This window comes from Cnephaeus nilssonii, assembly GCF_951640355.1.
Source record: "Cnephaeus nilssonii genome assembly, chromosome: 15".
In the NCBI taxonomy this organism is placed as follows: Eukaryota; Metazoa; Chordata; class Mammalia; order Chiroptera; family Vespertilionidae; genus Cnephaeus; species Cnephaeus nilssonii.
Window position 1 is genome coordinate 58269912 of NC_137086.1, and position 15106 is coordinate 58285017.

General features: G+C 48.3%; 1 protein-coding gene across 1 annotated transcript in view; it reads left to right on the forward strand.

The window, feature by feature from the left end:
* The window catches only part of ACOXL (acyl-CoA oxidase like), a gene marked incomplete at both ends in the record, with an annotated part of 252564 nt that extends 237458 nt beyond the window's left edge, over positions 1 to 15106 (forward strand). Inside the window, 2 exon segments of the mRNA XM_079792227.1 lie at positions 14914 to 15026; positions 15028 to 15106. Of these exon segments, the coding sequence (XP_079648353.1) occupies positions 14914 to 15026; positions 15028 to 15106 (192 nt within the window).

Consider the following 15106-nt stretch of genomic DNA (forward strand, 5'->3'; position numbering starts at 1 on the left):
TAGGCCCGTCTGACTTGGCTACAAGCAAGTGGGGAGGTTGTGCGCTTGGCTGTGTCCTCCAGGCTGAGAGGGAGAAGCTGGTGCGAGTGTAAGCACAGGCGTCATCCCATCAGGGTGGGGACGGACATCTCCTCTTGTGGCCCTTGGTCAGGAGGCCACGAGTTTTACTGAAATGGCATCACAGTGGAGTGGCCACAAGGGAACACAACTGAGACACTTTTTTAAATCTTCTACTGAAAGCCCTCCCAGACTGGGGTACTTTGTTCTGTAGGAGCCCTGGTTCACTGCCAGGAGACAGCAGGACCAAGGAGAATACGCATGTCTAGTCCCTCCCCTGAGCTGGAGACACTCCGAGAGAGACGGGGTAGGATCAGGACAGATCGCTGCCCTTTGGAAAGGGGGCTCTGTCTCCCTTCCCCTCTCCTTCTTCCCCGGCCCACGCCTGCTCTCAGTGGCACAAAATACACTGTTGAACCCAAAATTGCAGGCCATTCCAGTGAGGTTAAGGAAACACAAGTGCAACTTGGTTTCTTCAGTTTGGCCAGTAGAAGAGACCCCAAGGTCACCACCCCTGCGGTGCTGGTTTCCGAGCGGCAGCCACCTGGCTGACCCCCCGGCTGGCTGCACAGTGCCGCTTTGTGAGGCTGGGGAGTGCACCGGGGTCACTGTTTCCTTCAGTCCAGCGTAACCACCTCAGGGGAGGGCCCCTGCTTTCCTGAGCCCCAGCCTCTGAGTTCCTAGGCAGCTGCTCTGTCTGAGGCCCCATTGTCCACCAGAGTCCTCCAGGGTGCGCAGTGAGACTGCCCACTGGTGGGATTTGTTCCTAAGAGGAGCCGTGTTACACAAAAAAATTTCAGGTGATGGGATTCCCCTGGACCCAAGTGGACAGGGCTGACCCCAGTCACAGTTAAAGACAAGGTGGGTTTTATCATGATTCCATAGTACAATTTAAGTGAATTACTAAACTTGAAACAGAAATGATCCCTACTCCACCCATTTAAGTAGAAATTAATATTCTAGGTAGAAATAAACATTTTGTATAAAACAGAATGTGTTTGTAGTTGCTGTTCTTTTTTCTGGTGCTAAGTCACCTTTCTCCTTTGTAGAGAAGTACAGATTCCCATGCTTGAAGGAAGCAATCCTGAGATTTCGAGCCCCGCAGTGGTAGCATCTGCAGAGCTGTGCGCCATGCCACACCCAGGACCGCCACAGGGAGGCAGTGTAGACACAGCTGCGGCGTCACCATGGGCTCCTCATGGGGTTCTTGTACAGCCACACTCTTTCCCTTCCCCCTTTCCCATTTACCCCTTAGCAGTCACGGATCTGTTCTCCATTTCAATGATGCTGTCATTCAAGAATGTTGTATAAAGGGGCTTGCATAGCATGCACCCTTTAAGGATTGCCTTTTTCTACTCAGCATCATTTTCTGGAGATTTACCCAAGATGCTGCATGTGTGAATGGTCTGTTTCTTTTTCATTGCTGAGTAGTATTTCATGGTATACATGTACCACAGTCTGTGTAACCATTCACTCATTGAGAGACATCTGGTTTTCTTCCAGTTTCTTATTATCCTACCTAATAATAGACAAATATGCAAATTGACTGTACCTTCGCTATGCCTGCGATTGGCCAGGAGGCGCGGGGGGGCGGGACTCGGGGTGGCCGGGGTGGCCGATTGGGCCAGTGGGACGCTGAGCTCACGTCGCCAGCGGTGGCTCGAGCTCAGCGTCTGCGCCATGGCTGTGCTGCAGCACAGAAAGGGCCTCTGGGGCAGCGAGCTCACGTCCCACTGCGGACCATCAAAAGCGGGGGAGCTGGGTGCCTATCCGCTCAGGCACCAGGCCTTTCAGAAGCCTTCGGCAGGGCGGAGGCTTCTGAAAGGCCTGGTACACCAGCGGACAGGCACCCAGCTCCCCCGCGATCGAAGGCAAAAGCGTGGGAGCTGGGTGCCTGTCCACTCAGGCACCAGGCCTTTCAGAAGCCTCCGCCGTGCTGGAGGCTTCTGAAAGGCCTGGTGCACCAGCGATCAAAAGCAAAAGCGTGGGAGCTGGGAGCCTGTCCGCTGGTGCACCAGGCCTTTCAGAAGCCTCTGCCACGCCAGAGGCTTCTGAAAGGCCTGGTGCACCAGCGGACAGGCACCCAGCTCCCCCGCGATCAAAAGCGAAAGCGTGTAGGGGACCCTACACGTGCATGATTCAATCATGCACTGGGCCTCTAGTTAGGAATAAAACTGTTATGAAGATGGGTTTTAATTTCTCTGGAGTAAATGCCCAGTAATACCATTGCTTGGTTTAGGGTGGGTACATGTCGATCTTCTTTTAAAAATTGGCAAACTATGTTTCCGAGTGGTGTGAAGTTTTCACTCCACCAGCCCTGCAGAGTGATCTTCACATCCTCACCAGCATTTGGTGGTGTCACTGTTTTTCTGTTTTAGCCACTCTGACTGGTATGCAGTCATATTTCATTGTGGTTTTAATTTGCCTTTCCCCAATGGCCAATGATGTTGAACACTATTTTCTATGTGTTTATATAACATCTGTATGTCCTCTTTGGTAAAATGTCTGCTCACATCTTTCTGTTCATGTTCTAATTGGATTGTTTGGGGTTTTTTAATCATTGAATTTTTAGAGTTCTGCATATATTCTAGATACTAGTCCTGTGGCAGATACATAGCTTGCAAACATTTCCCCCCAGGCTGTAGTTTGTCCTTTAATCTTCTTAACATAGTCTTTTACAGAGTAAAAAGTTCTGAATTTTGATGACGTACAGCTCACCAATTCAATTTCCTTGAATATGTGGAGGATATTTTTTATCAAAATTGGGAGCATTTCAGCCATTACATCTCCTAGAATTTTATTTTTCCTTCTCTGACTTCTGGAATTCCAACTGCATGCACATGAGGTTGCTGGGCCTGATGCTCTCTTCATATATTTTTTCTTTTTTTCTCTCTGCTCCACTTAGAATAATCTCTACTGATCTGTTTTCTAACTTAGTGATCTTTGTTCTACAATGTTCTATCTGCTATTAAATCCACCAGTGAATTTTTATCTCAAATATTCCATTTTTTTATTTCCAGAATTTTTCTTGTGGTCTTTTTTAGAGGTTACATTTATCTCATGAAATATCCCACGATATTGTGCTTTCTCTAGATTTGGGGTGACATCATGTAACTTTTATAGTACTCAAGACATTGTGTATAACATTTTTCTTCTTTTTTTTTTCTTTTCTTTTCTTTATTCCCCTCTCTTTTGTCTTAGGGTTAGGGAGAGGGGCTGAGTGTTAAGATTCCCCCTCAAGTCAAGGTGAGCAGGGGCTGCTTTAATTAGACGGAGTTCATGGATTTAGCCTGGTCACACTTCTACTCCCATTCTGCATTTTTGGTCCTCTCAGCACTTTTCTTTTTTTCTTTTATTGATTTTTAGAGAAAGGAAGGGAGAGGGAGAGAGAGAAACATCGATGTGAGATCAAACATTGATCAGCTCCTCCTGTACATCCCCCACGGGGGATTAAACCCACAACTCGGGCATGTGCCCTAACTGGGAATCGAACCGGCAACCCATAGGTGCTGGGACGACACACAATCAACTGAGCTTCACCGGCCAGGGCTCCTCTCAGCACTGGGGCTGGGAGGATGTTGGACTAGAGCCTCAGAAATCTTTGACTTCGCTTTGGGTTCAACTTCTGGTTGTCACCATGGGAGCAAAGTTCTCCTGACTCTTTCTACGTCCTAACTAGAAGTAGAAGCTCTCCCAAACTGCTTTGGAAATTAAAAGTTCCAGGACCCACTGGCACAGAATTTCTCCATAATGACGTTGCACTCCTATTGCGTATTTAGTTCTGGCTGTTTCTAGAGCTGCTTCTTGAAAAAAAAAATTGACTAAAAATTACCCCTTCTTGGGTATGTTCCCATTTCTTTGAGACTTTACTGACAAGGCTGAACTATGGGTTGATGAAAATGCCGTATTCTTTTATATGAAAGGGTGTGAAGTTAATAGTGAAGCTTTGTTACAAGCACCTAATTTCATATTCTTTCTCGTTTCATGTAAATGTCTTTGTCTGTAGAAAAAGCTACCAAGGGCGGCCTTGTGGTTGCTTTAATTCCATTGCCAATACCTTTATATGGTTTCCTGTATTCTAAAGGGAAGGCGATGTGCTCTCGTCTCCTTTTTAAGCTTTTCCTCTTATGAATCAGTAGCAGTTTGAATAAATGTCAGAAGTTCTTATTAAGTGGTTAGCGTGGATACCTGTGTCAGCATTCTTGTCTTAGGTGATGGCGATTAAGCATACTTTGTAATGGAAAATGCCAGACTTTTAAAGAAATTATTTTCATTACTAACCGAAGAGCACACAATAATATTTAGAAGTACTCACATTTTAGAGAGAAGGAAGGTTTCATGTCTTGGAAGTCACATCAGCAGGGTTCAAGGTCCCACTCCTTTACTAAAGTGGGCATTTTTAGTAATACTTAGCAGATGACAGAGTTGTGTGCTTTTTCTTTGAAAACCACTACAATGGGAAGAATTTTTTTTTTTTTATCCTCAACCCAAGGATGTTTTTTCCATTGATTTCTACAGAAAGTGGAAGGGATAGAAGGGGGCGGGGGGTTAGAGAGAGACACACAGCGATTGGTTGCCTCCTCCACGCACCCCTACTGGGGCTGGGGACTTCGCAACCCAGGTACATGCCTTTGACTTGACCGGGGATTGAACTCAGAACCCTTCAGTCAACAGGCTGATACTCTAATCACTGAACCAAACTGGCCAGGAAGAACATTTTGAAGGTAAATTTGTTTCTCTTCAAATAAACTCTCTAGTTGGGCTACATAAAGGTGTTTTCTTCAAAAACATGTGTTTTTATTGATCTCAGAAAGAGGAAAGGAGAGCGAGAGATAGAACCATTGATCGGCGGCCTCCTGCACGCCCCCTACAGGGGATCGAGCCCACAATCTGGGCATGTACCCTAAAAAAGAAAACGTCTTCATTCTAACATTTCAGATAATGGTAAATATTTCTATCAAGTGATAAACAGATCAATTAAGAGAACATATTAAACTGGTGTCTTGGTTAACAGAACCATGGATTTCATTGCGTGCTGATGAAACCTGGTTGTAGGAGCCATCAGAATGGATGTGTTCTTGGGACCAGCAGACTACGGCCTGGCCCTGCCTTGAGGAGCTGGCCAGTGTCAGTAAAACCAGGAGCAGAGCTCCCTCTCCGGTGGTGATGGGTAAAGGAGAGAGTAGACTGACAGCACACAGCGTGACTGTACCTCATGGGAGTGCTTCCAGTGTGTTCTTAATGTCGACCACTAGCCAGGCATTTGCGCTTAGGTGGCAAACTAGCTGTTACAGGCCTACCCCTCACCCCTGAGAAAGAGTGTGTGTGGTCAGTTCGTCAGGAGAGGCGATGGGTGTGATGGAGAGAAGACAAGGCGCCCTCCATGCGCTTGGTGAGTTTGGAAGTTCAGGCTTCACGAGAAGTGGTAGCAGCTGCAGGTCACTGCTAGATCGTGGTGGTTGTCCTTGGTCACAGTTTGACAGTCAGCAGCTGCTCTTTGGAAGGGATGGACACTGTTTGGTGACTTGAGTGTAGCCCGGAGGAGCAGACCATGCAGGAGCGTTCCCCTCCCTCCTGAGGGGGCTCTGCAGAGCCAGTGCCTTCCCTCCCCGGGAGAGCCTTCCCTCCCCGGGAGAGCCTGCTGTCTCTGGAACACCCTCCAGGCTGATCAGCCCTCGCAGGGGTAGTTTCTGGAGAGGTGAAGCCTCGGCCTTCTCAGGAGGAGCATCCAGACCACCAGGCTAGCTTTTCCGCATCTTGGCAGCTGGCTCTGAAACCAGTGTCCTTGGCACCTTCCTCCAAGGGTGACATCCTAACAGTCCCCCTGGCCCCATTACTGCCCTGGTCCCCTGGGAGAATGTGTGCTGGGCAGACCCATGTTCTCCACAGCAGGCGCGCACGGACATCCACTCTGACGTAGGGAGAGCACCAGGGTCCTTGGTTTGCTCCAGTGACAGAGGCAAGCACCACCCCACACCCTCCAGGGATGGAAACTGTGAGTGAGGCATGAAGAGGAAGGTGGAGGCATGGTAGGTCGGCTGGGCTGTGGGAGCAGGAAGCTCTGGATTAAAGCCCCAGTTGGTCTAGTTATGACAGGGGTCCTCAAACTTTTTAAACAAGGGGCCAGTTCACTGTCCCTCAGACCATTGGAGGGCCGGACTATAGTTTAAAAATACTATGAACAAATTCCTATGCACACTGCACATATCTTATTTTGAAGTAAAAAAACAAAACTGCAAAAACACCCGCATGTGGCCCGCGGGCCGTAGTTTGAGGACGCCTGAGTTATGAGGTATGTAACTTGGAGCAAAGTCCTAAATTCTTTCAGCTTTGGCTTCATCTGTAAAATGGGGTGAACCAGACAGAGCTGTGGTGAGGGCTGTGTGAGGCAGTTAACATGAAGACCTCCTCTGTCAACTGGCACACAGTAGGTGTGCAGCGAATGGCAGTGCCAGGCAGCAGAGAGCAGGGCACAGGAAGCCTGGGTGACATCTGCAAAGGGCTGTGTGACTGCATGACACTGTGATCAAGACGCTGGAGGTGCAGGATGGCCAGTCCAGGCAGCCCAGTGCTGCCTCTGTACCTGGTTGCCTTTCCACGCCCAGCCACCTGGGATGGGGTGTGGAGCGCAGACAGACACTGTGGGAGAGACGGATCCTCGGCCAAGGCTGGGACCCAATCTATGAAATGTCCACTGGGGCCTAGAGCTGGCCAGCACAAGCATGGAGGAACATGGTGAGGCGGGGCAATAAGGCAGGCAGAGGAGGCCAGAGGCACCTGGCACATCTGTTACATGCTACAGCAGCAGCGATGGCCACGCATGACACACAAGGAGCATGACACCTCATTTCTCCAGTTGCTTTCATCCTATTCCCCCATCACAATCCTTTAGACTAAAAAATGATTTGTTGGTTGTATTAAGGTTCCCCTTCTTTTAAAGTTTCTGTTCAATATCTTATTAATCCAAAATCAAGTCATTTGGAAAAGAATGGGCAGAAAAGTACATGACCCGCCCACCCACACCTAACTATCCCTTAGAAAGTCAAGGTTGGCTGCAGAAACTCCTTCTGAAAATTAGGCATAATGGAGATCGCGTGGAAAGTTTATTTGTGGTTTGGTTTGGTAAAGCTTCTATTTCTGTGACAAACCAGCTATGGTGACTGGTACCAAGCAGGGCACACTCGCTAAGCACCTTTAAGACACACCAATTCTGTCATTTCACACACAAGGAATCGGGCCGGGAAGTCCTGGCTGCAGTCCCAGGACTAGGACATGAAAGTGCCTAGTCCACACCCTGGCTGCCCCGTGAGCTTCAGTGAGAGAATTCTCTGCAAAACCCTATCCCCTGGTTTCCCAGGCACCTGGGGGCAGCTTCCATTATAAACTTTTTCCCCCTCTCATCTCCCACATTATGTGCTAATCTGTTATTTTAGCTCTACTATTAGAGGTACTGGATCTGAGAGCACCTATGTGGTAGGAGGCATGTAAGAAATGTAAGAGCAGCCCGGCCGATGTGGCTCAGTGGTTGAGCATCAACCTATGAACCAGGAGGTCAGGTTCCATTCCAGGTCAAGGCACATGCTCAGGTTGTGGGTTTGATCCCCAGTGTGGGTCATAATTGATGTTTCTCTCTCTCCCTCTCCCTTCCTTTCTGAAATCAATAATAAAAATATATATTTTTAAAAATGTAAGGACAGGCATTCTTCTTTTATTTTAACCAGTCCTGACCTCCTGAAAGATGTGCGCCAAAATCTCACTCTTTAAAACCAACATTGTACAGTGGGTCCAGCACCCTGTGGTCAGGCAGGTGGCCCTTCCCCGAGGACAGCGTAGATATGGGAGGCCATCCTGGGACCATGGGTGAAGGTGATGGTTGTGTCCTCCAGGCAGCCAAAGCCCAGGGGCCTCAGGTACAGGGGCAGCCACTCTGCCATTGCTGTCCCTTGGAGGACAGGGCAGGAGCCTGAGAGGTGACAAGCAGTCCTCACACCAAGAACGAGGAAGGTATGACAGTAATGTGAGAGTTAGTGAGTGACTTTAAGGCAGCCATCATAGAAACGCTTCAGTGAGCAAATGTGAGCACACTTGGAACAAAAATAGAAAGTCTCAGCAAAGACATTGAAACTATAAAAAAGCCAAATGGAAATTTTCAAATATACATTAATATAAGATAGATATATAGATAAGAACTAGGAGTTCAGGAAAAATCAAGGTGATAGGAAAGCAAATGGAATTAATGTCTAGCTAGTATCTACTCTGGGACAAGGTCAGTAGTGCTAAATGCTTCATTGTTATACTTATCATATAACAAATATGTTATTACATATTTATTGTTTAATCTAATTCTTACAAAATCCTATGAGAGAGATAATACCTCCTTTCTACAGATGAAGGAAGTGGGCTCAGCAAAGTTCATGACCTGTCCATATTCTCTAGGGAACACTATTTTAGGATGGCTTTAGGAAGGCAGTAAATCTAACCAGACACCAAAAGCTTGAAAGAGACCCGATTCAGTTAGGGTGAGTCAAGTGAGAAAGACTGGCAAATGTGGCGATTCAGTGAGATACGAAGAGCGTCACCTGACGGCAAGATGCATGTCCTTGGCCCAAGTGGAAAGTGCAGCTTGCGTGTGAGCGGTGGATGAGGAACCAGTGATGGACTCAGTCAATCAAGCGCTATGGAAGGACCAAGTTCAAGTCAATGATTTTGCTTTAACTCGAGAAGCAAATGGAAGAGACTCTGGGCTTCGGGGAAGAATGAGCAGATCAAAACAAGACTGGAGGGAGGTAATCTGGTGAGGCAAGATTCTAAAGAGCCTGGCGAAGATCTGAATAAGCGGCTACGGAGGAGTGTGGAGAGGAGTCTCACACCAGATTCTGGTATAAAAACAGAGCAACCAGGGGTGCCTTTTCCATGGATGATACACACACATAACCAAGGCAAATCAACCTTTCTCTTGATGACATAGGTTAACCTGAGTGATGTAGGCTGGTAGTTCTTTTCTTTAATACTTTCAACAACCACCTGGAGAAGGTGGTAATCACCCACACAATCATTATGTTTGTTTCAGACACATAAAAGGGGTCAGATCGTCAAATGAGAAATACTGGTACTTATTCCCAGCTTGTCATATTCAGACTGCCACCACATCACAAGTGGAGTCCTCCAACTCAGTTGACGAGGGCATGTGTGTTGATGTGCCTTCAAAGCTGTTTAAATGAGAAGTACCTTTGCACCAGAGCATACCCAACTGGATAGACGTGGGACGCCACACATCCATGTATGTGCTGGATCCCACATCCTGTCACTTCAGCCCCCAAGTTTCTGTGTTAATGGACAGATTCACATCAGAACTTACTGCTTATGAGTTTCTTCAAAACCTTCAAAGCCTTGATGATGGTATTTTAGGGAACACGAGTTGACAACCCTTTGTTTTGCTTCCTTTGGCAGCTGACAGAGCGGCCTTCACAGAATTACTTCACTCCACCCTCCCAACCATCTCTGAGGCCAGACTTCTTACCCACATTCTACAGATGAACCCCTTTTGGCCACCCTTGCTTAAGAAATCTCTGGGAGTAGGGAGCTGCTGCAGCTCCAGTGACATACGGTGACAGGGAGAGGTCAGTCCTCTCAATCACGCCAGCTGACTCTGGTTGGGCCTTAGCAGGCTCCATTCGTTCCTCTCCACGAATGGTGCAGGAGGACCCAAGCGTTTAGAAGACTTAATCCCTGGTGGCAAATATTTGCTGCCTTCTTCCCCATCCTTGACATTTTGTTTTTACTGAGTGCTTTTGTTGGAGGTTAAAGCCTCTCACAGAGATGGTTGTAAGGCAAGCCCTGGGGACTAGGGAAGTGGGGTGAGGGGTAGCCTGCAGGGGTCTTCCAGTCCACTACTGAAATTCTCTCTCAGGTATCCACCACCCAGACACTCATTGGCTTTATAAACTACTTCCCTTAGGACTGAAATGCTCTTCCACAGTCAAGCCTGTCAGTCAGCTACACTCCACTATCAACTGCTAGCTGTGTATTATACAATTGTCCTCACATAATTAAGTGGCAGAAGTGCAGCTGACGCTGGCCCTACTGAATGCCAATTTGTCCACTGAGTGCCAGTTTGAATTTTAAGGAAGGTATCGGGTTCAGTGACTGATTGCTGTGTAGATACCACTCTAAAGCTCAGTGGCATAAAGTGACAGTTGTTCATTTCTTGCAGTTCCGTGGATAGGCAACTGGGCTATTCTATTCTTAGGTCAGATCACTCTGTTGTTATCGAACAAGGGTCCACTGCCAATGCACATACAAGCATAACACCAGCTTTGGAGAGAAAAAAAAAAAGAGCTTTATTTGGGAGTTGAGACAGGAGGCAAGACTCCGATGTCGCTCCTCTTCCAGGACTCAGGGTGGGGGTTCAAGAGGTAGCAGTTAAGGGTTTACAAGTGTTACCTGTGAGTGGTGTATTGAAGGCTGAAACGTTGATTCCAAGTCTTGTTAGAAACAGGGCAGGACCAGGTTCTGCAGTTAACACTATGGCTGTGGTCATGTTAGTTCAATAGAACTAGGGGGTCCAAGATGATGACTTCCCGCACATACTGGCAGTAGGCCTGGCTGTTGGCAAGGCCCTTCGGTCCTCCTCTTCATGGCCTTTCATCTTCCCGAAGGCTGACTGGGCTCCTGCCAGCCAGTGGGCTCAGGGCTCTAGGAGAGCAAGGTGGCTGTTGCAAGGCTGCTGAAGGCCCAACCACGGGAACTCATACCACGTCACTTTCTCTGCATTGGTCAAGGCAAGTCACAGGCAGCTGGTGCAAAGGATCGAAAGACTGTATCTCAGTGCCTGGGCAAGAAAGGGGTGATTGAGGGACGTTTCAAGTTGGGGTAAGGGACTTTACATGAGCAGAGGTGGGGGACATGGAAAGAGGAACACCCTGTACTCAGAGTCTTAAGAATAGCTGGGTGTTGCTGCAAGTGCACTGGCCACCTTGCACCCTAAGCACCCTGGGAAAATAGGGTTTGCAAAGCTCAGTCCTTGCCCATCTGGGGCCATCCTACTCTCCCAACCAGAACAAGGAAAATGCAGGGAGAGCCAAAAAGAGAAGGAAAAGAAATAACCTACTGCAACTTGGTGTGGGTGGCAAGCCAAAATGATGTTCTAAATCTCCTCCCGAAATCTACACATGAACATACCCACATACTGCCCTGTGTGGACCGAGTATTTCCGCTGTCTTCAAAGTAGATATTCTGGAATTCCACTCACTGGGAAGTTCCAGTGGTTCTTACGTTCTTATTGTTTTTAAAGAGATACCGCCTCCACTTTGGGTCTGTCCTTTTAAAAACATTTTGCAAAAACGTACAACTTGTTCGTGTTCTTTTACTTTGAAAGGGCATCTCTTCATTGATGCTTTTTCAAAAGCTATTTACCATAATTTTCTTTGTAGAGATGGTGGGCTTGGGGTGCTTTGCCCGGCATAACTGGGTCACATACTGGCAGGATGGGGTGGGGGGCCTACAACATGCATCATTTTTATACTTATATGGAAGTGTATGTTTGGTAAGAAAACTAAACTTTCATAGTACTTCGGTTAGTCCTAAAGGGCTCCCTGGTAATAATATATACTGTAACTGTATAATAATCCATGCTACATTACCTACCTAAGTTTATTTTTTATTAAGATCACTAGAGGCCCGGTGCATGAAATTCATGCACGGAGGGGGGGGTGTCCCTCAGCCCAGCCTGTACCCTCTCCAATCTGGGACCCCTCGAGGGATGTCCAACTGCCCATTTAGGCCCGATCCCAATCGGACATCCCTCTCACAATCCAGGACTGCTGGCTCCCAACTGCTCGCCTGCCTGCCTTCCTGATTGCCCCTAACCACTTCTGCCTGCCAGCCTGATCACCCCCTAACCACTCCGCTGCCAGCCTGATTGATGCCTAACTGCTCCCCTGCCAGCCCGTTTGCCCCCAACTTCCCTCCTCTGCTGGCCTGGTCACCCCTAATTGCCCTCCCCTGCAGAGTTGATCGCCTCCAACTGCCCTCCCTTGCAGGCCTGGTGCCTCCCAACTGCCCTCCCTTGCTGGCCATCTTGTGGTGGCCATCTTGTGTCCACATGGGGGCAGGATCTTTGACCACATGGGGGCAGCCATATTGTGTGTTGGAGTGGTGATCAATCTGCATATTTCTCTTTTATTAGATAGGATAGAGGCCTGGTGCAGGGGTTGGGGCCAGCTGGTTTGCCCTGAAGGGTGTCCCGGATCAGGATGGGCGTTCCCTTGGGGCATGGGGCGGCCTGAGCAAGGGGCCTATGGTGGTTTGCAGGCCAGCCACGCCCCCTGGCGACCCAAGTGGAGGCCCTGGTATCTGGAATTTATTTACCTTCTACAATTGAAACCTTGTAGCCTGGAGCGGAGCCAAGCCTCCTGCTTGCTTTGTGGCCGGCAGCCATTTCTGTTGGGGTTAATTCACCTTCTATAATTGAAACTTTGTAGCCTGGAGTGGAGGCCCAGGCCAGCCAGGGCAAGTGGAAAGCTTGGCTTCCTCTGTTGCCAGGGGCAACCCTGGCCTGTTCTCTCCAGCTTCGTGGCTGCCGCCATTTCTGTTTGGATTTGTTTACCTTCTATAATTGAAACTTTGTAGCTTGAGTGGAGGCTTAGGCCTGCAAGGTCAGGCGGAAAGCTTGGCTTCCTCCGTTGCCTGGGAAACCCAAGCCTCCCTCCTGCTCTCTGTGGCTGTAGCCATCTTAGTTGGGTTTATTTGCATATCTGCTCCTGATTGGCTGGTGGGTGTGGCTTGTGGGCGTGGCAGTTAGGGTCAATTTGCATATTACTCTTTTATTAGGTAGGATATTTGTAAAAAGTCCCACAGAGAGCACCACGAAGCCTCCAGTGTCCCGCACGGTCCCTAATGCAGGCGAGGATCCCAGGGCATACTCTGTAAGTGAAAGGATGAGCATCATAATCCTCCTCCTCACAGGAAGAGGTGGGAGAATACCTGGGATCACCGTGAAACACATTATAACAGGAACGATGCCTGATCCTTCCATCTGGACCCTAAAGAGTCTTAGCAGTCAACCTCTGGTCTTTGCCAGCACACAGCTTCCTCTTCTGTGTCACTGGAGGGGTTACTCTCTGGACTAGTGCGAGTGAGGCAACCCTCTTCTGCACCAGCCATCAATTCCTTCTTTTTAAATGCAGTCTATTTTATTATTTTTAAAATTATAAAAATATTGAATAAAAATCTGCCTCGTATAATTTCTACTTCTGGATCCTTATTCTGTATTTGGCACCAGACAGACCAAACCCATACTCTTTCATACAACATTCATTCAAATAATTGAATTTTCCCCATTGTTAACTATATGAAAAAAAAATTGGTTGAGTTTCCTAATGCAAACGCAAATGAAAAATGATCTTGAATACTGGTATCACAATATGTAGAAGGTATAGGGACTACCCATCTCATGGTTTTGAACTTTGTGGTTAAAGACTTTGAGAGTTGACAGATTAGTCAGGGATTTGTCAAGAGTATTAATTACAAACTTTGAAATCTTGGTCAGCGAAAGTTCATCACGGTGCATCTTGCAAATATGATCAAAGTCTTTTCAGTACTGATTTGATGGTGCTTAACCACAGTGCATAAAGAATGAAGGTTTTCATTAGAAATTACTGATGTAATAGAGCACATTTGAAAGGGAGAGGTATTGTATTGTTGGACTCTGAAAACTCATGCTCTTCCCCCATGCCACCCTCACCCCAGTTTTGGACCACCCACTCCCCTTCTCTGAACACTTGGGATCGCATTTTGGACTGCTGCCAAGGAGCTGTGGTCCCACAACTTCAGTGTCGCTCCAGGGATGACCCCTCCCAGGAGGGCAAAGGTGTGGCTGGTTAAGTGATGTGTTTAAAACCATCAAAGTAAACCCTCTACACCTGGGGTGAACTGTAATTTGGTGAAAGAAATTTACAGCTGACTGACAACGTGAAAAATAGAGAACAGTATGTAGCTAGTTAATGGAAAGGGAAGCCCTTGTTTACCGTTAGAAAAGCAATCTGTTATTTTTGGTAGCTTTGGGGGGGGGGGTGATAAAAATGCACTGGCATCTAAACCCTGGAAAGGAAATAAAATACACCCACTGCAGCGTCTCCAAAGTCACTGGACTGCATCTCCCCCTCCCTTCTGCGGGGATGTCTTATCCAGTGGTTGTAGAAGACACGGGAAGGTGGCGGGGCCTTGGAGGGGTTCCTTGGTGCTAACTGCAGGTGGTGGATTTCCAGCAGCAGCCCTGTGGAAGACACACAGTTGCCAATGCCGTCACTCCCCCTCACCTGCCCCCCCCCCCCCAAGCAGTTAACCACTGCTTGGCATTTTAGGAGCTGTGGCCTGCTGTCACCCTAGGGGTGGGGGTGGGGGAGACATGGGAGGTGGAGTGGGGAGAGCGCTGCTGGGGAGAACCCAGCTGGTCTCTGAAGTTCAATGGCTCTTAAGTTCTACCAGTTCACTTGCCTGTGAGCGCCAGAGGGTGGCACTCCAGGCACTATGGAGGGGACCCGAGGGAGGAGGCGGGCTGCAGGAGTGGGCAGAGGAGGGGAAAAATAAATTCTCAGTCTCTGGTCTGGAGCTTCCAGCTGATTTGGAGTCCACCCTCAAATTTTACGGAATAAGTGGGCTTCTGCCAGACTAGGTGTCACCGAGTTAAGAATTTCTGAGATGAAAAAGGCTTGCGAGAGTTATTCAAAATCGAAGGCATTTACCCTCCTGGTCCCAGGAAATCCGGCTGCTGGGTGCATGGTTGCTTGGGGGTGGGCGTCCAGCCACTGTGAGTGAGCCAGCATCTGACCTGATCCTTTGTGTCCTGTTTTGCAGTTGCTGGACTTGTGTGACTCTGTGAAGGATGATGCCCTGAGGGTGATCTCTGCCTTTAACATTCCACACACCTATCTGCACACACAGATCGCGGGAATCGCCAACCCGCGGGCCATTCTACCCTGCGCTGCAGCAGCCCCAGGCCCAGGAAAGGGCGCGCTCTAGGCGGCCCCAACCCGGCGCCAGGTTGTAG